Raw genomic sequence first — 21,896 nt, 5'->3', positions numbered from 1 at the left:
TCACCTTGATCCTGAAAGAAATAACAAAAAGCAGTTGTCATGGCTGGAAAGGTCCATTCTGTGCTGCTTCGTTTTGGCTTCTACTCAGACTAATGATTTTTATCATGTATGCAACTCGCTTTTGCCACTGTCTAAAGCTTATTTAAATGAGATGTAGGCAGCTGGTAGGACAAGAAAAAAGGGCTTCCTCTCACTGGTTTTAGCGATGCTGTCAGGAAAACAGTGATGCAGCAATATTGCTGTATTTAAAGCTGTAAGTACAACACAGGAATCAATTCTATCTAGTAATACACTTTCAAGCAGAGCTGCTGTGTTGCATTCTCAGTGAGGAAATCATCCCATGTCTTTTGTAGATCGTTTATATTGCAAAGAGTCTTGTGACTCCATTTATTTTTAGCTTGGTTGAGTGCTTGTTTACCTTTGTGAAGTGGCAGTTTTAATGTCATTCTTTGTTAAACTTTCTTTTGAGGGAAGCAATAGATGATCTCAGAAAAGCTTTTTCCTCCAAATTTCAGTTTCATAGTTTTCTACAGAATTTGGATTTCCATTGAGCTGTACAAAAGTAGGTGAGGAAAAACGCTGAAGCATCTTTGGCAACTCATCAGATAGAATCTGCTGAATGTACCAGATTTGTCTGAAGTAAAATTAAGTTCAGTATTCCTGAGGAGACTTAGAGGAGCAGCAATGAAATCTTGGTTTATAGTTGCTTCTCTGTCTCTAAGCCTAATGTGCTTTTTTAATGTCTTGGTGGTTGAATCAGGGGAGGTTTACTTCTCTTGCCCAGGTGTTGCATATTTTAATTTGAAGATTTAAACCTTCTCCAATATAATTTCTTAACCAGACTGTGCCAGTTATATGTTGGGTTTTTTTGTCTGGAAGAGAAGGTCATACCATCATGGAGAGGTTGATCTTTATAGCTTGGGATCTGAATTTCAGCCATTTAAGGAACAATTTTTAATCTTCTCAGTACGCAGAAGTTTAAAAAGAGGCTCACTTTGGAGCCATGAGAGGAATATACAGAAAGAACAAAAAATCAAAGAATCTGTATTGTATTCTAAATGCAGAACTAATTGTCAGTGCATCTGAAGTAGAGAATCATCTCACTGAGCTGAGAAGGGCATTTTGGCAGGCTGACTGGCCAGGTTAGGTTTGAGCCTTGTAGTCAATGACTTGCCAGAGCTTGTCAGATCGAAGTACATTTATTGGAATTTAATTAGTTTTACTCCATGTATCCTGGCAGGAAGAAATACATGACCTATAAGCAGAGTAATACATTTCTGCACAACTGTATTGACTGTTCATTTTCTTTTTCTGTGGCATAAAAATCATCCTCTGCATGGCGAGAGGAAAATAAGAACGTGCCATTGTCTGCTGCCTTGATGTGTAAAGATCTGCAAGACAAGTCTAAAGGTTTTTCTAGCATAAAATTGAAGGCCTGTCTTGACTATGACTGGAAAAGCAATTAAATAGTCTGTGAGCCAAGTGTGAAAAATTGAGTAATGGAGGAAAGAGAGGGTTGTAGTCAGTTTTTGAATGTTCTACTATTGTTGAAATCTGTTTAACATCAGGGAATAGCACTTTTAAGAGGGTGCCTCTGATCAAAGATTCAGCATAAGTATTTGTAAGGCTGAGACCTGACTGTGCTTTGGAGGTGCTAGAATATCATCAAATAAAACCAGAGAAAATTAAAGTTGGCAGTGTTTAATTCCTTTTTATTACTATTGTTTTTAATATGAAAGCTCTTTTTGGGGTGCTTGGGGCAGGTTACAGTGTAAGGAGCAAAAATTCCCAGACAGCCCAGTGTAAAAGGTCTTGAGTTCACCTCTAATGATGAGACAATGATGTAATTGGTTTGCATTACATTATTCAAGTCGTCATCTTTCCTCCACGCTAAAGCTTTTAGGTTGTGTGGAGAAATCAGTGGTATGAATTGGGCAGCAGGCTTATGTTAAGCTGTGAATTCTCATTTCATAAAATATCAAGCAGGATTCCACACCTGGGGTAACTCTGAAGCTGTTTGGTCTTTTCAGAGTTGAGGAAGCTACTTGTGTCTTTTGAGGCTTTTTTGGTCAAGCTTTTTATTGCCTTTTTTTTTTTTTTTTTTTTTTTTTGTTGTTACTGAAGCTTTAGAGTAGGGTAAGAATCTGTCCAAGGATAATCACAGCTGATATAGTTGATGTTCCTGACTGGCTTGTTTCTTTTCCAGATCCCTTGCTGTTGGCAGTAAATCAGGCTACAAATTCTTCTCCCTTTCTTCTGTGGACAAATTAGAGCAGATCTATGAATGCAGTGAGTATCATCTTGTTTTCTTTCTGCTTTTATCCCTCAATTGGCTTAATTTGGGAAGAATAAGACACTTTCATTCTTTCACAGGTTGGTTGAAACTGACATAAGAGGAACCTTAAATGTATGATGAAATCTCACACAAAACAGTTGAATGCTGGCAGAGTAAAACCATGTATCAGTGTTCTGTGTTTAAATTTAGCTGGTATGTTGTGAAATTTGGTATTAGCTATGAGGAGAACTCTGCTTTTGTCATGCTGTGTCCCATAGCCAGGTTATGTAGCAGCTTGGCATTTAAAATACTTTACTGGTGTGAGAGTGTCTTTTGGGTCTTTATACTGGCTATTGGGGCAGGCAACCACTAATCATCAAATAAGAAAACAAAGCTTTGATTGTCTTTAATCCTAATATTTGCTGTTAGAAAAATACTTTTTAACATGATAGCTGCAGATTTACTTGTCTAAAAAGGTGACTAATCCAAATTCCCGTAAGTTTTCAGTCCTGATCACAGTTGAGTAGGGTATGAGGTGAAACAGGGGGAGGCTTGGGGGAGAAGTGGTATCCCCTGTTTTGCCAACACTTCAGAGACTTCCCTTTTTTGAGGTGCTAAGAAGTAAACTATGAATGCTATGTGTAAACTCCATGTGGACAGATGGTACCAACAGCTGTGATGTCAGCACTTACGGTTGGATCCTGGTGTGCCATGCTATACAGGAGAGTTCAGACTCTGTTCCCTAAGTGACCTGACCCTGTGGCATCTTAAGTTTGAAAATGGTGTATGATTCAGGTCACCTATTATCTGTGGCGACAGCCCTATTCTGTATACAGTCAATGGAGAGAAGTAATTGTGAGGTTCAAATTAGGCACCTGTGGTCAGGTTAAAATGTGTTGCAGCTACCTCTGCCTGTTTGAGTCATGGTCGGGTTGTACTGGTTAATGGGTGGCTTGAATTCCATTTTGCTGCCGTTGAGTTTAGGTACCTGACCTCTGTAGTATGTGAGGCACTTACAGTATCTGGACTGATACCACCTCAGGGGACGCAGTGAAGATGACTCCTGTTACAAGAGACACTGAATAAACATATTGAAAGAGACTGAACTGAACTTTGTGGGGCTGCTGCTTCTATGTAGTCCTTGAAAAATACAGATTGGATCAAGTGCCTTGCTCAAAAAACCTTGACATGAACCGATAAAGCAGCTGAGATTGGAATTTAGGCCGGCTGGTTCCAGTTTTGTCTTCAAACTGTTCTGGGATGCCTGTGTTGGCTTAACTTCATTGATACTGTAAAGTTTCTTCCATGAGTGTTAGGTCTGTAAATACAGAGCACAGTGTGAGGTAACATTTAGTAGAAAATTTGACAGTTTGACCTGTGTAAGCCAGACTTTGCTCATGGGACATCCAGTATGTCTTTGTATGCAGTTAAATGCTTTTCAGCCTTGGGCTCGCAAACCACACCTGCTTAAAACTTGGTATGAGGGTGGAGGGCTTCCTGGCTATTGCTAACTCCTTTTTGCAGGAAAAGGTATCTTGAGGCCTCCCAGACATGTGCCCCCTCCTCCCAATTCAGTTTAAGTAGGCCTAAAGACTGTGTGTTGATTTCAGTGAGCGCTTTTAAGGTCTCCCTCTCTTCTGTAGAATGAACTGCAAGTTCTTGTGTTGGTGTCTAAAGTAATCTACAGAATATTCCCCAGATGTCTTGTGTTTGAGAGGGCAACTGAAAAGACTGGGTAGTTTCTTTGCTCCCATCACTGACTTCTGCTGTGCTTCTGTACAAATCACCTAACCCCCTGCTCGGTTTTGATCCCCCTGGAAAAAGAAGCATTAGATTGGAGGGTGCTTTAAGGCTTAATAAATGCTGATAATGTGCTTCATGTTCTTGGATTAAAAATGGACTAAAAGCACAGCTGATCATAATCTAGCTGGTTCTAACCAGCTCCTGTCTGTGATGCTACATGCTTGTGTTTATGAAACTGTAATCTTGTTTTGTATTTGCTTGTTCTCCCCTCACTGCTGATACTTAAATTGTTTTGCAGTTCTTTTTGTTCTTACTGTATTTTGAATTGGAGTTTCTGGTAATGCTCAGTTGTGTAGCATAAAGGAGAAAATACAAATACAGAAACCCCTGTGATTAGCAGCATTGCTGTAGGACTTAAATAGTGCTTCTAAATGTCTGATTACTTCAGGTCAGCTGAAGGAAGGATGTGCAGTGTAGCCTCGTACTCTACTCGAATGGTTGCTCGTGAGGGAGCATACATGACTTGGCAGTTGTGATTTTATCACTTCTTCCTGTTAGGGAACAGAAGATCAGAGATGCAGCCTGTATGTTTTCAAGTTAATTTAAATTAAAAGCTCATCACTAAGCCTTTCTCTAAAGGTAACTATCTGTACTATAGTAAGTCTTTCTTACGGTGAGATTGGAGGATAGTCTATACCTTTTAAACATTTTCCTTGTTGAAAATGTTTTCTTCTCTGTGTCTGCGTAGTTCTTGACAGTGCTCTTCCCTGTGTGCTTTCCCTGCTGCCTACACTTCCCATCAGCACAGTGTAGGATAGCACTTTTTACCATCTGAATCTGCTGCTGTTCCTCCTCTGACATACCAATTCTCCTGCCTGGGAGAGTAATAAAGCACAGAAGCTGTGTCTTAAGGCACAGTTGCACCTGAATGGGTAAGAAGCTGTGTTTGCCCAGGAGAAGGGAGCAGTCACACTGTGGTTTCTGGGTCTCTCTGTGCTGTACTTCTGACTCTTCTAAAGAGATGCCATCATTAATGAAGGACCCTGGAAAGATAACCTATACTGTAAAACACTTGAGAATGTTTTATGTTACTGGTCTGATTCAAGGAGCATGGATCTCTGTTTGAAAGTCTCTGCACAGATTTATTGAAGCAGATTTCTGTATTAATTTTTTTCATGTGTTGTGTGTGGCATCAGCAAAATGGAAAACAATTCCTTGAAAACAATGTCATTGCTAAAATGCATTATCCCTGTTGGATGAGGAAATTGAATTTTCAAAGCCTCAGTAAGCTGTTTTGTCTCCTCTGGAAAAGTACCATATTAAATACATGATTCAGATAAAAGTCAATTATGTTGCATAGAATGCTGCAAATGCTTAGCATAAGCCTGCTCCTTTTCTGTAAGGAGACTGTTTCTCTCTCTCTCTCTCTCAAAAGAATGTAGAGCATTAAATATTTTCTGTTCTTCTTGGAATAACTGCCCAGAAAAATACCACTTTCAAAGCAGATATGTCACACAGCAGTGACTTTATCTACACTGAGAATGCTGGACAGAACTTTCTTCAGGGAATTTCTGTCACTGGTGATGAGAACAGTGCCAACTAATTATTTAATGTGTCTCTTGGCCAAAACAGAAGCCTTCAGAAATAAGCTTTTTCTTTACTGATGGTTTTATGGTTTGGAACATGTTAAGCATTGAGCTAGTCCAGATACTGACTTACACAGATTTGGTTGTTTTGATGGATCAAGGCCAAAGGCTCAAGTCATTTGTCTTGATTCAGTTCTGTAATGGAAGGGTAGGTGTAGCCAGTAGCTGTGGGAGAGCTGCAGAGAGTGGTAATGCTCTCTCCAGCTTTCTCCTGCTGTGAAGACTATTGCACTATGTCTGTGGGGCTTTTGGAGAGGAGCTTCAGGGGATGGGAGTGGGAAGCACACATGCCAGGGTGACTGTGGTGGGACTTGGACTCATGGTTTATTCTAATTGAATGCTTTAAAAGTGCTGCTTTGCCAGAAATCATGGACTCCCATCCCTCCTGCTGTCTTCCCACACTTTGAATGGTGACTTGTGTTCCTCCTTTGCCTCCAGTGCTTCCATAACAGAACACTTGACAAAAGTAGTGCTGTTTTCTGGCTAAGCATACGTGCTGGGCTTAAGTGATTCCTGTACAGATTGCTTTTAGTGGCTGTCAGGTAGAAGATGGTCTGTGTAAAAATGCTAATAAGAGGTTGAACTTTGAGAACAGTAAGTCAAGAGGTACATAAAAACTCAGAGATGTTTGGTCATCAGAATCCTTTCCATGCATAGTATAGCTTTAAAAACAAAATAAAAAAAACCCCTAAAAAACCCAAAAACACAAAACCCCCTTTGTTTTCCTAAGTTTCTGCACAGGTAAGAGAGGATTGTAAAATTCTGGAATTTGACTATTTGCCATTTTTTGTATCTTTGGGATTCTTTTCTGTTGGATCTTGGGAGGGAGCAGTAGACACTGTTCTGATGCATAAACTGGCATGAAATCTTGGGGGTGGGGGAAGGAAACCTTTGTAAATCATAATTCACTGTAGATTTTCTGCTTTATAACCCTGTCCTGCATCCCACTTTGACTGTGGTAGAATATTTGAGGTGTTAGACCGTATTTTCTTAGACAGTATTTCCTATTGATGTGCATCATTCTTCTTCCCTGAAATCTTCCTCTTGTGTTTTCCCCTTGTTATTGTGGTTCCTCAGCTGACACTGAAGATGTGTGCATTGTGGAGAGGCTCTTCTCCAGTAGTCTGGTGGCCATAGTTAGCCTTAAAGCTCCACGCAAGCTCAAAGTTTGTCACTTTAAGAAGGGGACAGAGATTTGCAACTACAGTTACTCCAACACCATCTTGGCTGTCAAGCTCAATAGACAGGTGAGTAGTAATTTTGACTAGATGAAAACATGGGAAGGGGTTGCGGCTCTTACTGTGGCACTTCTGCTGATTGATGACTCTTCCTTTGGTGGCAGAATTGCTGTTTGACGTTAACTTGCACTTTTGCAGCTGTAGATTCTGTATGGCATCTTGGTGCTCATATTTAAGTAGTTTTGTTTCTATGCTTATGTATTTACTCAGGAAAATTCCCTGAGTAAGCTGGGCATACTTTGAGTAGGAGGCTGGACTAAAGACCTCCTGAGGTCCCTCCCACTGTGAATCATCCTGCATCCTAAATGGGGCACTGACAATTTCTGTTCAGGCCTAAAATTAAAGTTATCTTTTCACTTCTTATGTTTTTATAGTTTGCTGAATTCTTTAAAAATAAATAAAATTACTGAACTGGTGAATTTTAGAGTTAAGTACCAGGAATCATAGTTTGCTGTATTACTAAATCATTAGTAATACGTTAGTCTGCAAATACAGACTTGTCTGTCTTCAAACAGCTCATTCAAAATAGAGAGAATGGCATCTGAAGGAGAAAATCTTCGTAGTATCCGTCTCTGCCACCAAAATTCAGGTGTGGGAGGATGTGATTCCTGTTTAAAATAAGGAGAACAATGGCTAACTTGTTACCTGACATAGTGAGGTAGCATTAAATGAGTAACATCTTGTTACAGATGTAATCTACAGAAGTGTAAATGAGATGTTGAACTTAAAGCCCTTCACAAATGATTAAGTTATAGGCTCAATAAATGGTTAAAAAAGATCTTGTGTGGTATTTTTTCTGCTTACCCAAAGCAAAAAAGTATTCTCACATGTGAATTTTCCTCTTGAAGGAGGGGAAATAAATAAGGGCAGGTACAGAATAAGAATTAAATAGCTTTAAATGAAGGTTTCTGGCTTGCTGCTTTAAATTAGTAATGTCTTAAACTAGTAATGTAAAATCATTTCCACTTAAATCAATTTTACACTAGCGTGGTTGAGAGAAGTCAAGTGCACTGGTCAGTTCAAGTGCCCGAGTGTAGCATTACACTGTTGAAGCTTTGTCAAGAGGTGTATCTTGTGTGTCTTCCATCAGATTTATTTCTTCCCATCAGGTGGGTACAACCTTTTCTCTTGGAAGGTACCTACTGCATTTTTGGATACATTTTCTTTTAGGATTGATAAATTAATATAAACTCCAGTTTGATATCAGCATCTCGTCCTCTTTCCCACGTCTAGAGGCTGATAGTATGTCTGGAAGAGTCTCTTTATATACACAACATACGAGACATGAAAGTATTACATACAATCAGGGAGACACCTCCCAATCCTGCAGGTAAGTGTGTTCTTAGAAGCCATTATAACTCTGAAAAGGGCATTCTCTGTCAACATGGGATGTTTCCTACAGGGAACTGTAGCATTGGTAATTCCACTTTCAAGTAAAAGTAACAATTAAATACATGAGTGCTGTCTTAAAGCCTAACCATTTAATCTAGGTGAGGGTTTTGAGAACAAATAGTCTCCGCCTTAAACTGCATCCTCTCAGTATTTTAGTCTCCTAGAGTGGATGTGTTAAAATGTTAGAAGTAGTAGAGATACAAACTGGATTTTGCCAGCGCTTAAAGGCTTTGCCAGGTTAATGCTTTAGGAGTCATGGCAGGCATGGAAAATTCTACTGCTTAATCAGATGTAGCTTCCTTTTCTACTTTATATAAAGCTTTAATTTATGTTAAATAGTTGAATATGTTGTAGGTTGACTATGAGCTTACTCTGATTCTGTTGATGCCTTATGAGGATAACTTGAGTTATCTTTGTCATACTCAAATGCAGAACCAGGAAGTTTTGCTGCTTAAGTCTTGGAATTTACCTCTTTCTAATTCTGTTCTGCATCCTTTCTAGGGTTGTGTGCTTTATCAATAAACAATGATAACTGCTACCTGGCCTATCCAGGAAGTGCAACTATTGGAGAAGTACAAGTCTTTGATACGATCAATCTGGTAAGGATCTTTGTGAATGCTGTTTCTGCCTTTAAAGAGGCAGTTTTGGGAAATCACTTGCTCAGAGAGGAATTACTAGACATTCAGGTTCCTCTGCATCAGTTTACAGAGTCTCTTATAGCGAGGCTTCACAGAACGTTGGCAAAGAAAATAGATGCTAATATTAGATAGGATGAGTAGAGTTGGGCACATGGGTGAAGTGATTTCTATTTGAATTGCCTTTTAAGTATCCTTCTACTGCTTGTGCTCTCTATGCACATGCTTCAGTGATAATTCTATATACTTAGCAGTTAGCAAAACAAATACTGAAGCTCTTGTCCATGAAGTAAGACCCATATTTGCCTTGAATGCTATTAAATATGCAGTCTCAAGCTGCTTTTAACCTGTACTGTACTAAGGTTATATTTTATTGATTCACTCCTGCAGAGAGCTGCTAATATGATCCCAGCTCATGATAGTCCCTTGGCTGCTTTGGCATTTGACGCGAGTGGTACTAAACTTGCCACTGCATCAGAAAAGGTAAAGTGGCTTTTTCTTGACTCCTCCGCAGTGATTTAAACAAAATTTGCTTTGAAGCATTTTCAGTAGGTTTAACCATGCATAATTCCATCCACAAGTGCCAAAAAAGAAGGCTTAGAGTTACAATGGCAAATCTTAGTTAAGAACTGTTAATGATATTTGACGCACTCTCCATGCTGTGAAATGTTGGATGATAATAAGGTTATTTAAATAAACACATTTTAATCTAGCTGTAATCGGGACAATCCTCTGTTTCTCCCTTTAGTGCAGGATGCTTATTAGAAATTAATTGTCTTGGTTTGATGCTGCCTTCCGAATGAAAGCAAGACAGCTAAATTCAGAATAGAGAGAAATGTCAGTCTTTGGCGCACAATAAGAAGTTGCCAATCTAAATCATATAAACTAGAAACTCTGAAGCTTCTGCTCTTTGAGTGATAAGCTTAGAATATAAAGGTGTAACTGACTGCATCTGATAAAGGCACAAAGACATCCAGGTGACTGTACTTGTGGTACATGTCTAATGTTGTGATTCTCATGATCAAATATGATAAGAAGGGCTGCGCTTGATGCATTGCTTGTTCTCTGCATTAGTAGCTCCCACCTCTTGTTGTTTCTCTAATCTTCAAACACATCCTACGAGCAAGCTCCATAAATATTTCATGCTAGTGTGTGGTGTGCATCAACAGCAGTAAGTTAACAGCAAAATGGTTTGCTGTTTGTAGTTCTACCCTGCTCACTAGAGCTATTACACAGTGAATGAACTTGAAATGAAATACGATTTTTTTCTTTACAGGGGACAGTAATAAGAGTGTTTTCCATTCCAGAAGGACAGAAACTCTTTGAATTCCGAAGGGGAGTGAAGAGGTAAAGTTCAGCTGGTCTAATTATCTGGAGCTCATTCCTTAGGGTAGATATTCAGTATGTTCTGCAATTGAGCTGACATCCTGATTCTTGCCTATTAATTTTCATTCATCCCTGCCTGTATGCTTATTACAGTTTCAGCTTGAATGTCTTCGAATTTCACTCCTTTGGACTTGGCTTTCCACAAAACAATCCTGTCAGAACTGTATTCCCTCTGTCTTTTAAAAACTTACTGGTGAGGGAACTTGTTTAAAGTGAATCACCTTTTGTAAGCTGTATTGTATTCTTACAGCAATTGGAGGTAGCACATCTAATATTCTCACGCGCCTCTAAATCCCTGGGATCATTGATAGCCATTGTGATATGGTACTATGATTTGTGATAGTAGTAACTTTGTAGTTCTACTGTACTTTATACAGAGGTAAGACTGAGTTCAGATTGTTACTAATTGACCCCATACCTGATATACATCAGAGAACATCATTAATGGGGATCTTGCTCTTGAAGTGCTTTAAAAAGGTGTCAGAGAATTCAGAATGCTTATTATGGAAATGTTCTTTTTTTTTTTCTTATTTGTGAAGCAGTGGTGACTGAGAAATCTGCTTAATTATTAAGCCAAAGTATTTGGCTTAATTGTGAGTCACCTGCCATCACTGACAGGAGAAGAGCAGCAGGCGAGTCTACCATACAGCTACAACTCCTCCCAGGTCTCTTAGTACAGCTTTTGTGAACATAATGAAGCACCTTAGTGGTGAATGTGCAGAAAGACTCCTACCTGCCAAAATGGGGAAGTAATAGTCTCATTTAAGTCAATTCCCATGAGTTAGTAAACACTAGCTTTCTTCTTACACCACTTGGTAGAGTATTAGAGTGTCAAAGATATAATGCTTTGTTTTTCATTCCCCCCCCCAGGTGTGTGAGCATCTGTTCGCTGGCTTTCAGCATGGATGGCATGTTTCTGTCTGCATCCAGTAACACAGAGACGGTGCACATCTTCAAACTTGAGACTGTGAAAGAAAAGTAAGTTTCAGAGATGCCTTAGATTTAGTAAGGAAAAGGCTATAAAATTCCTTACATGCAACACAATGAGTGTGGACAGACTTCATTCTGAATACTTCTGTAAAGTAAAGGGCATAAGTCACTTACGCATTAGCAACTGTAGCTGAGCTGTGCACTGGTCTCCCAGTGAATAGAAAGGAATTTCTGCTGAAGAGAAATTGGCCATTCCTTGGCAGAGGAATGCGAAGCAGTTCTAGCATTGATTTATGTTTGTGTTTCGCCTCTGCTGACATCCGTATGCCTTCCACCAGCTAATAGGGCTTTAAAAGGCACCAGATTGTAAAATGTTCCTGTTTATGATTTGAGAGGACAGTCTGTCTTATGTTTCTGTGGAAGCTGTTGGAAACAATGATTTGCTTAGTGATAAACAGGTGAGTAAGATCCTGAAGTGTAGCACTTCCCAGTAGATCTTGCTCTTGTATAATGAACCTTATGAAATGCAGTTTTATAAGCAGAAGGGTCAGTTTACAGTCAGACATGCTTAAATAACAGGCTGAGGGTATGTTAGGACATTGTGCCCTGTAGCATAAACGGAGTGCGTTGGAGTTCTCAAGGGTGTTTGTTGTTTCTGAAGAGAAACAAATAGCTGCTTAATATCCTTAAAACCAAAGATGTTTCATAGTGTTTACACACCTTTTAATGTGAACGCAAAGTCAGTCATTCTATTTTCTTCTGACTTGTAGACCTCAGGAAGAGCCTACAACCTGGACAGGTTACTTCGGAAAAGTGCTGATGGCCTCCACAAGCTATCTGCCCTCTCAAGTAACAGAAATGTTCAACCAGGGTAGAGCCTTTGCTACAGTCCGCCTGCCGTTCTGTGGGCATAAAAACATCTGTGCACTCGCCACGTGAGTAAAGAAATGGAACCTGCATTCACGACCCTGCTGGGGTCCTGTGCTGTGGAGGGGCTGATTCTGTAGAACACAACCTTGTCTCAAGCAGAGTGGGTAGTATACAGAGCAGTGGATCACCTGTAATCATTTCAGAGCCTCTTTGAGTTTGAGCAATGTGTTAGCTCTAACACCTCACAGTCCTGTGAGGAGAAGAGGAAAAGGCATAATAGATGGATGAAACTGGGCTATTTCTAAGTGTTGTTTAAAGATGTCTTTTCATTTTGAAAGAAGGATGTTGAAAACCCATAGGCTTACAGCATTTGTCTCCATTTGTGCTGGGGGGTGGATGCTGTGTGTTGTGTTAGTGAATTGCAAAATCAGGCAATCCAGACCAACCATTAAAGTCTTTGAAAGCATATTCATATTATTCTTATCTCTAAACCAGCATAGCACTCATTAAAGTTAATTTTGAGGACTCAATTAAATCTTTATTCTGTCTTCACTGAAGGCAGGTCCTGTTTGGCACAGCTACAAAAGCAATAAGCTGAGTGGTCGTAAACTTATTTTGTGGGGTTTTTTATTGTTTTTATGCTAAATTGGCTTCATGACTGTGTTCTCACTTCTCTGAGCTCAAAGCACCTTTTAAGCAATAATTAAGCCTTGTAACATTTCTGAAATAAGTAAATGCTTCCCATTAGAATATTTGTCTCTGGAGCTGCACAAAGCTGGATAACAGGATGGGAACTTCTGAATCTGTTTCACTGGGTTATATAAGTTGCTTGATTCCTGTGACATCCCATTAGCCCCAAAATGTGGTTATGCTGTTCTTATGCACAGTTCTGTCCTAGGTGCTCTGTCTGACTGTTAAATTGCTAACAGCTCTCTGTCTAGGAGCAAGAGTATGGAAAATAATGACTTAAAATGGTGGGAGGGGAGCAGAGTGTGCTTTCTGAACTTCTTACTAGTCTCTGCTCTCCCCTGAACCTTTGCAGAATCCAGAAGATCCCTCGTTTATTGGTGGGAGCTGCTGATGGGTATCTCTACATGTACAACCTAGACCCACAAGAAGGAGGAGAGTGCACACTAATGAAGCAGCACAAGTAAGTCCACGTTAGCTGAGGACTGTTGTGGTTTATTTCTTAACAGAATTCAGTTTGTTCTTAACCTGAGTTCTGTTCTGCAAAAGTCTTAACTTGGAACAGCTCATTTCTTCAAACTAATCTTTTTTTTCCAGACCTCTGACATGAATGAGTAATTTCAGAATCCCCCTGAGCCTTCCCTCCAAGTGTCTGCTACACTAAGCACCACTTCACCAGCAGAAACTTAACACTGTCTGATTGCATTGAAGGATCAATTGCTGTTAGCTCTATGATCCTGTTTCCCCTTACTTGGCAGTTTGAGTTGAGTTACTTAAACAAGAACTTGAAACTACTGACACCATCCTCTTCATCAATAAATGAAGTGGTTACAGACATGAGAAGGAGATGTTATAGTGACTTCACAGAGGGGAATATGGCCTATGAAGTTATCTGTATCCTCTCTCTACTGCTAACCTTAAACTTCATTGCATGTAGGCCAACCAGCTAATGTTCTGTAGCAATACTGTAGAACACATCTGGAAAATAATTAGTTGTTTTTTATAAGGTTTGGCAGGAAATGCTGGGGTAGTACAGTCAAATTACTTACATGATCAGTTGTAGAATTAAAGCCAGTAGCTCATGATGATAATTCAGGTTTGCAGCTTTGGTCAATCTGTAATACTGGTCAGAAATCATAGATTTATCTGAACATTTTAAGGTATGATCTCTGCTTTCACTTACAGATGAAGTCTCATAGAGGGAAGCTTTTATCAAGTTCTTAGTGTCTGAAATGCTCTAATACCTTCACTATAGGGTTTTCTTGTGTATGTGTATGAAGCAACCACCTCTGTTGTGGACGGAGATCAAGTGACAATCTGCAATATTGCTGTTTGGAACAGCATTATTAATCAGACACTATTGTTTTGAGTCTTTTTTGACCCCTAGCTTCAGCTACTAGGATTTAGATCCTGAGGCCATGTCAGAGGCAAGCATGTCACTGATGAGTCTTCAGTGTTAAATATGAAGTGTTGTCAGGTGCCTTCTAGACAGGCCTCTGGAATGGATGGACCGGATTTCACCTGTTGCATGTGTATATGTGGGTGTTTCTGCACATCTAATGAGATATTCTTCTGTAGCTGTCAGCTAAAGCTGTATTATGCCCTAGTGGATCACCTTTGCAGCTAACCTCTCTCTGCTTGGTAGGCTCGATGGCAGCATGGAGCCAGCCAACGAAATCCTAGAGTCTGCATCCCACGACCGGCCCTTGGTAGCACAGACGTACAGTGCCGCTGTGACTAAAGGTACATATGTGCCTTCCTCACCCACAAGGCATGGTAAGGAGAAGGCTTGAAATGGGGCAGAGAGCACCTCTGTGTATTGCTTCATTCTAGACGGCTGCCTGAGTTCATCTACTTCGACACATCATAACTGCGTGTGTGATGTGGAGCATTGGTGAGCAGGAGGAAAAGAGGACTTGTGATGTGCAGTAGCCTCCTCATCGTTGCTACTTCCTGGGTAGAACTTTGATTTGGGCTGTGGTTGATTACTGTAGTGATAGTTGCAGCACTTGCCAGATGGTTCTTGAGATGCCCCAATGTGATTATTTCATACAGGAGTTCTGCATCCAAACTGTGTGCAAAGCATCTGAATTATAGACCCTTTCCTCTTTTTTTCTTTTTTGACAAGGTTAAATGCTTCTGTTGTGCCTTTATGGGAACTGTGTCCCTTTAGCCTAATTTGTTGCTCTGTTAAGAGAACTTGGTTAATACTGCAGCTCTCCAAGTCCGTGGAGCTTTTACCATCTTTGGCACTCAGGTTAGTTGCAGTTGCAGCTGTAACACGAGTGGAGAGTAAGAAAAACATGTTGCACGCATACAAAGTAGTTTAATTTTGATAATGAACCACTTTTGGCTTGGAAAGCACAGTCATAAAATCAAACATAGGGTGGCAGTCAAGCTGTTACAAGTCATGTCTGGTACTTCAACTCTAATCGTTCACTTTGGATCCAAGCCTTAGTTTGTGCTGCTGATTCCCCCAACTGCTTGTTCCTTTCTCTGCAGCCTATACAGATGACCTGGGTGCTGTGGGTGGAGCTTGCCTGGAAGATGAAACCAACTCGCTTAGATTGGATGAAGACAGTGAGCATCCCCCCATGATCCTTCGGACAGACTAAACCTTGACCTGTGAACTCACTCCTGAAGCAGAGAACACTGGCTTGATATTTCTTGAGGAATCTCATGCTATGCTGCTATGAACTTTGACATGAGCTGGGAGAGAGGATGACAGACTCTTAACTGTTTTAAGTCGTAGCTGTAGTTCTAATTCTATACAATTGGAAAAATACATGGTTTTCAATTCAGTGGCTTTTAATCTTGCTTATCTATTTTAGCTGTGTTTATTTTTTTGTTGCCAAAACCTGCTGTTTGTGCAGCCCTCAGAGCCTACTAGCTTTGCATGCGTTCATGTGCCAAGCAAGCATAGGAGGGGGAGAGAGAGAAGCCACTTTATAACAAACTCAAGTTTGTATTTTTTTTATATATGTATATAATATTTAGCTTATATAAGGAAGGAGTAGAGAAGTGGTTCTGGAAGCTGAGACTTAGTTCTGCACTGACAAAGGTCCAAATGGTTTCCTGTGCATGGGCTTGCAGGCATACCTAGTGACTGACATGCAACCTTTCAAATGCAATGGCCTGTTTTTTGGGGTTCTCCCTTCCCTTTCCTGGACCACTTTGTTAATTAAAATTCCTTCTGAATGTTGTGTATTTGTGGGACTGTTCTGTTTGTTGCAATGGAAATCTGGAAGTGTTCCCTGCATAAGCATATAGAATATAGAAAGTGCCTTTACAGGGAAGAAAAGGAGTTGATGCAGGAAGCAAGCTAGAATGAAGGAGCTAGAGACTTGTTTGTACACCTCTAGTGCTTTTGTGTCCGTAGCCTGTAGTGGCTGATAAGCTTGTGGGGGTGTTTTTTAGAGAAGACTTGTTACTTTCTTTGTCTCCCGTAGATTGTCTTATTTCCTTGGCAGAGTAGCAATAACTTTGGGTTTTTTACACTTTTTTTACCTTATCCAAAGCAAGGATTCTGTCATGCTGGAGGGAGTATGTAGAGTATGGACAGCCTTAAGGTTTTCAACTGAAAGGCATTGCTCTCAATTCTTGCTTCTCTTCAGTCTGGGGCTGAGGGTACTGCTCTAATAGTGAAGGTTCATGGTTATTTTTTCCAGATACTGATGTAAATATAAATGATTTTGAAAGATTAATTTTCTTCTGGGTTCTCTTCTGCTGGATAACAGGGGTTTTGGTTGGTGTTTTGTTGGGTTTTTCTTCTCCCCTTTCATCAGTGCACCTCTTGTGATATGCTCCAAGACTGCTTGTCTCTTTGGCAGTTCTGGAATAAATCCTTAACTGCCCTGACCCTGGCTAGGGCTTTCCAAGGCTGAGCAGTGCTGCAGACTATTTTTAGGGTTGTAATGTGCCTTTTCTTAAGTCTTGGGTAACAGTTAGTGGGCAAGTGATTAGCAAAGTACTTAGCGAGTGTTACTTTCCTTTGCCAAAATGAGCTTGCTTTTGCCTTTTGTGTAGCAATGTGGGTTCCTTTCTTTCCCTCTGCTGACTGCTTGCAAAGAAATCAAAGCAGACAAGGAAAATGCAGATCTTGAGAGGAGAGCAGAAGCTGAGTACTCCAGCTACATGTGAACTCCCTACCACAACTAGACAGCGATGTGCTCTTAGGATTTGGAACCATTAACATCTTCTCTCAAGCAATAGCAGGCAGTGTTCTTTGTCCCCAGAGCCCTCTGTGGGTAGGTATGCTTCCCCATCCTCTAGAGTGCAGAAGATGGTGGTAGCTGCCTGCATCAGTGAGGCTACTGCTAGTCTAAGTGGAAGATGCTTTAACATGTGGGAGAGAAGGGATCAGGCTTGTTTAGTTACTGAAAACCCTTGACTGTCCTGAGCAGTTGGCTGGAGCGGCTTGTGGTGTCCTCTCCAGAACCCAAGGCATGCAAAGCAAACCACTGAGCCATGCTGAAATCTTGCTTAGTCTTGACTTTAAGCTCTGGCTGACAACTAAATTCCATGGTCTGGAATTATTCTGTTGTGGGTTTTTTTAGTGCAGTTGCTATCAGCTTTGCTGTGGCTGCAGAGTAAAATACAAGTCTTGAAGTAAACAGAAGCTCGATGAGCTTGGCTGGCAAACTGAACCACCCAGGAGCTGTCAGATGTCTGCTTGTTCCAGACTAAAGCTGGTAACATTCCTGATAACATAACTTGGAGGCTTGGCATAGACTCCACAAGTAGAGTTAGCAGTAAACACACATAAGCACAGGTCTGCTAAGCACACAAATCTTACAACTCTTGAGTGTAACAAAGGCCATCTTACATAGTAAGATACACCCCTTAATGTAATTACTAACTTTGACTGCTGAACATTGAGATAATTTATCATACTAACTTTACCCCCTTCCTAACTTTCACGCCTTGTCTTCCACAGGTGAGTTGGAGATCCTGTATTCACTGTGTTTGTGTCTTCCATGTGCTGTTGTGTGCTCCTGTGCCATGCAGAGAGCAGAAGTATTAATATTCTGGGGTTAGTGAGCAGCATGGAGCTAGTGGGCTGGAGAAGGTGGTTTCTGGCCCCCACTGACAGTGTATTTGAGTGGTGTCAGTAGCTTGTCTTAAGTTCATTGCATGAGGATATAAACTTTGTCTCAGACAAAGCCTGACTAATACAATTTCCCTCTGATGGCCTGAGGCCCTCAGTCACCACCCCGTTGTGGTACATTACCAAAGCTAGAAGCCTCTCAGATTGGGGTTTCATCCAAATAACACAAAGATTTTAGTGTATTTTTTATTTAAACATACCAGAAATGCTGTTTGCAGCTGCATCCTCACCTGAGTATGGAGCACACACGATTGCACTGTTAATGCTCTATGGGTAAGGTGGCATCTGAACACTTTTATTTTGCTGGTCTAACAGCCCTGGATTCCCCAGGGTGAGCCAAGGAGGCTCTAGCCCTGTGGCCATGGGCTTCCAGTCATATGATACAGGAACACCTTTACGGCCACTCTCTTTTTAGACTGACCTTCCTTGGAAGGACAGTGTTTGTTCTGTGACAGTGTGTGTCTGTCTAGACACAGGCTGTACTTCTTGATAGCTTTTTAATGCAGTAGAGGGCTGAGGGCAGAGATAGGCAACTGGAACAACCAAAGCTGGGGAGGGGGGAACACTTTAAACTTGGAATCCTAAACTCAGGTCTTAGATTGCAGTGGGATCTGTTCCCAGTGAGTACTATAGGGAAGGAGCTGTTCCTCTTGATGTGCAAATAGGTAGTGAGCATACATACTCCACTCCTATCTTGACATCTGTGTGTTTACTGTCTATTTCAAGTTCTGAGGCAGAAATCTTTTATCTCCGGTCTCTTATGTCCCTGTTTCCAAAATACAAGTGGTAGATACAAATCTAGCAGCTAAAAGGCTGGGCCTGGCACAGGAGGAAGAAGTAGAAAGCATGAAGAGGTTAGTAAAAGCTGTTCCATCTGAGGCCCTGCTCATTTGTGTGAGTGCTCTCTGGGATCAGATGTGTGCATGTACCTTGCTACTCCAGGTCCTGTGCAAGCGAGTATCTTGGGCCTCAGCAGAGGGTAGGGGTAGAGGTGGTGGCTTTTCAAGTCTGCCTGAATGCAGACAAATGCCTGAGAAGACTCTTCTTAATACAGAGAGGAAACTCCCGTATGACCTATGTCTAATAGTAAAAAGGGAGGAATGGAGGAAGAGCCACCAGCTCGGAGAGAGGGGTTAGCATAGAGCCCTGAGAAGCTGCTCAGCAAAGAACTCTGTTGCATCCCATTCTGTGCTTCTTTGGCTCTAATAATGGCATTAGCACCAAAGCAACATGCAGCAAGAGAGTAGAATTTCTTTCCTTGAGGGCTGCTGAGCTATTCAGTAGACCCCTGGTGTGTGCAGATGCTCCACTCCTGTTTGCAGAGCGAAAGGAGCCTTTGTCTAAAGCATTGGTGGGCTTTAGTCACTGCAGAGGTTTGGAAAGATTTATTCTGTGCTCTGTCTGTGATGGCTAATAGATTTAACCTGTTAACATCTGGGAGCAAGGCAGAGTGTCCTCCATATGTGCAGAGCAGGCCTTTCTTTTGCTGGAATCTGTGCTGCACCGTGAAAGGCTTGCGATGAAGAGAGCGTGGCTCTGACTGTAAGTAAGTCCTTTCAGATTCCAGTTGCACAACCAAAGGAATTCAGCAGATTCCTATTTTTCTAACCATGACATGCCTTCATTTTAACACTCTTCCAATTGCCCAATCTCATCGTACACTGCCTTGAAAGTAATGGACAAGAAGTTTTTGTTCTGGCTTGCAAATAGCTGCAGTTGTGCCCGTTACAGATGTCTCAGTGCTGTGGCTTTGGCCATGTGGCTGCAGTGATCTGCACCCTGACTCCCCCTGCACTGTTGCATGTGTCCAACTCATTTCTCAGGAGTGGTTCCCAAACCTGTAGCTCTGGGTTTCTATGGGGTGTTGACTAAACCCTTTGTCTACCTGGACCTATTTGCTCTCGCATTTGCTTCCTTACCTGGAAAAAAAAAAGCCCCTGCATCCTGCAGTGCTCACTTACTCTGTTCAATATCTGTGTTGATAAGTGGGAATATCTAACATTCCACCTCACCAAGTGTCTGGCTCCCACTGCTGCCCATCGCTCTTTGTAATTTTATAACTGCCTAAGAAATTAAATCTGTGTTGCCATAAATATTCTGTGTCTTCTTCCTTTTGTTTGCTGCTTGGAGATGGGGCCGGGTAAGATCAGGGTGATGCTACCTGTGTTGTGAACCCTGTGGCCCGAAACACCAGCAGTAGTGAGCCTTGGTCCTAGTTGTATTTTGTAGCTGCTCTCAAAAAAACTGTCAGCTTGGGTTTTGCTGGGACCAGGAAAGGACAAGCTGTGTTTCTCCTGGTACATTTTGCTTGCAAATGTAATTTTCCCTCTTGTTCCTCCTCAAAGCTGCTCTTCTCAGGACTTGCACTCATGCATTTTTCTCCTGCTCCTCAGGTGGGTTTGGATAACTTCCTTTATTCTTGCTTTCATGCCTCACATCTGAAGCAGTTGCTCAAGTACTGTGCTTATTACTCCAAGCTTGTTGCTTCTCATCTTCAAGCCCAGGAGGAAGATCTGAAGCGAGCCTGTGTGGATGGGTGAGGAGGCATCTCCTGCTTCTGTGTGTATCCTTCCTTTTGCAAAGCCATGACTAACAAACACTTCGATTGCGGTGGATGAGGAGAAAAAGTCTTTCTGCTCTTACTAGCAGTGATGGAGCATGTGAGGGTGAGACTTGCCTTGGCTTTGCCCAGAGAAGCTGTGGCTGCCCCATCCCTGGCAGTGTTCAAGGCCAGGTTGGACACAGGGGCTTGGAGCAACCTGCTCTAGTGGAAAGTGTCCCTGCCTGTGGCAGAGGTTGGAGCTGGATGAGCTTTAAGGCCCCTTCCAACCCAAACCATTCCATGATTCTATGTTCTGCATGACCACTTCATTGCAAGGCTTTGGGTGTGGAGCTGCAGAGCTCTCCCTTCCTGATCTAGCTGTGGAGGGCGATGCTGTCTTGTGCCATTCGTGTGCTTCTCTTTGCTTCAGGTCCAACAGGCTGTGAACCCAGGTGAGTGTTTCTGAACAGTTCATTTGCTGCTGGTGCCATTTCCCATCTTCTGCCTGGAGCAAACCAGGATCTGAGAGAAACTGCTGGTGGATTCAGCAAGTGGCAACAACTTCCAGTCGTGGTGGTGATACCAACAACTCCTGTCCCCTGTGCCCTGGATGATGGTGGTCATCCAGACCCACCGATGCTTCAGGACGTCCAACTGCCTCTCTGCTCCTGCCTGAGGAGGTGGAATATTCTTCAATAAGCAAGGGAAAAATGGTAAATAATGGCAGAGACTTCCTCAGGTAATGAATGGTGCGATGTGAGGTAACGAGGGCTTTCTGCCCAGCCTGCTGGTGTTGAGCACACCTGATGTCACCTGTTCCGTCACCTCACTGTGGTTTGGGTTTGGTTTTATAGTAAGACTCGCTGAGAAGTCACAGGTTGTAATAAAGGATTCAGAGTCCAGAGAAGTCTATAAAATAATCTAGGGGATGCTGACAGAGTTTTAATACTCTGGATACTGCTTTGCAGGGGCAAGGAAAGCCCTGGCAGAGAGGCTTATGTTTGCATTTGGGGCTGCACCAAGTGATGCAGGGGAATGGACCCACTTTGTCCACATAAACACATCTGACTTGTCTATGCGGTGGGTACAGACCATCACCTTTGGGTGGTCTATAAAATAATCTAGGGGATGCTGACAGAGTTTTAATACTCTGGATACTGCTTTGCAGGGGCAAGGAAAGCCCTGGCAGAGAGGCTTATGTTTGCATTTGGGGCTGCACCAAGTGATGCAGGGGAATGGACCCACTTTGTCCACATAAACACATCTGACTTGTCTATGCGGTGGGTACAGACCATCACCTTTGGGTGCCAGTGTGGCAGGTACCTGACTGGCATCTCCCCTATCCCTGCCTTCCCCTCCTGCTCAGGACAGCAAGTGGTGCTTGCAAATCCCTTCCTGGCACTTCGCTGTCTGCTTCCTCGGCAGCTTCAGATGGGGGTTCAGTG

The 21,896-nt window shown here is 41.8% G+C and overlaps 1 protein-coding gene across 1 annotated transcript; it reads left to right on the top strand.

Annotated features, from left to right (window-relative positions):
- Nucleotides 1–2,206: 2,206 nt before the first annotated feature.
- On the top strand, nucleotides 2,207–16,009 carry WIPI2 (WD repeat domain, phosphoinositide interacting 2; the record flags this gene model as incomplete). The annotated part of the gene is made up of 11 exons (XM_010022441.1): nucleotides 2,207–2,289; nucleotides 6,742–6,911; nucleotides 8,136–8,232; nucleotides 8,796–8,893; nucleotides 9,320–9,412; nucleotides 10,206–10,276; nucleotides 11,186–11,293; nucleotides 12,016–12,180; nucleotides 13,158–13,265; nucleotides 14,448–14,545; nucleotides 15,305–16,009. Coding segments are annotated over 11 exons (1,204 nt in total), but the record flags the coding sequence as incomplete, so codon positions are not given.
- Nucleotides 16,010–21,896: the final 5,887 nt, after the last annotated feature.

This window comes from Nestor notabilis, unplaced genomic scaffold, assembly GCF_000696875.1.
Source record: "Nestor notabilis isolate BGI_N333 unplaced genomic scaffold, ASM69687v1 scaffold25359, whole genome shotgun sequence".
Taxonomy (NCBI): Eukaryota; Metazoa; Chordata; class Aves; order Psittaciformes; family Psittacidae; genus Nestor; species Nestor notabilis.
The sequence above is the reverse complement of the archived record's forward strand: the minus strand, read 5'-3'. Positions and strand labels throughout refer to the sequence as shown.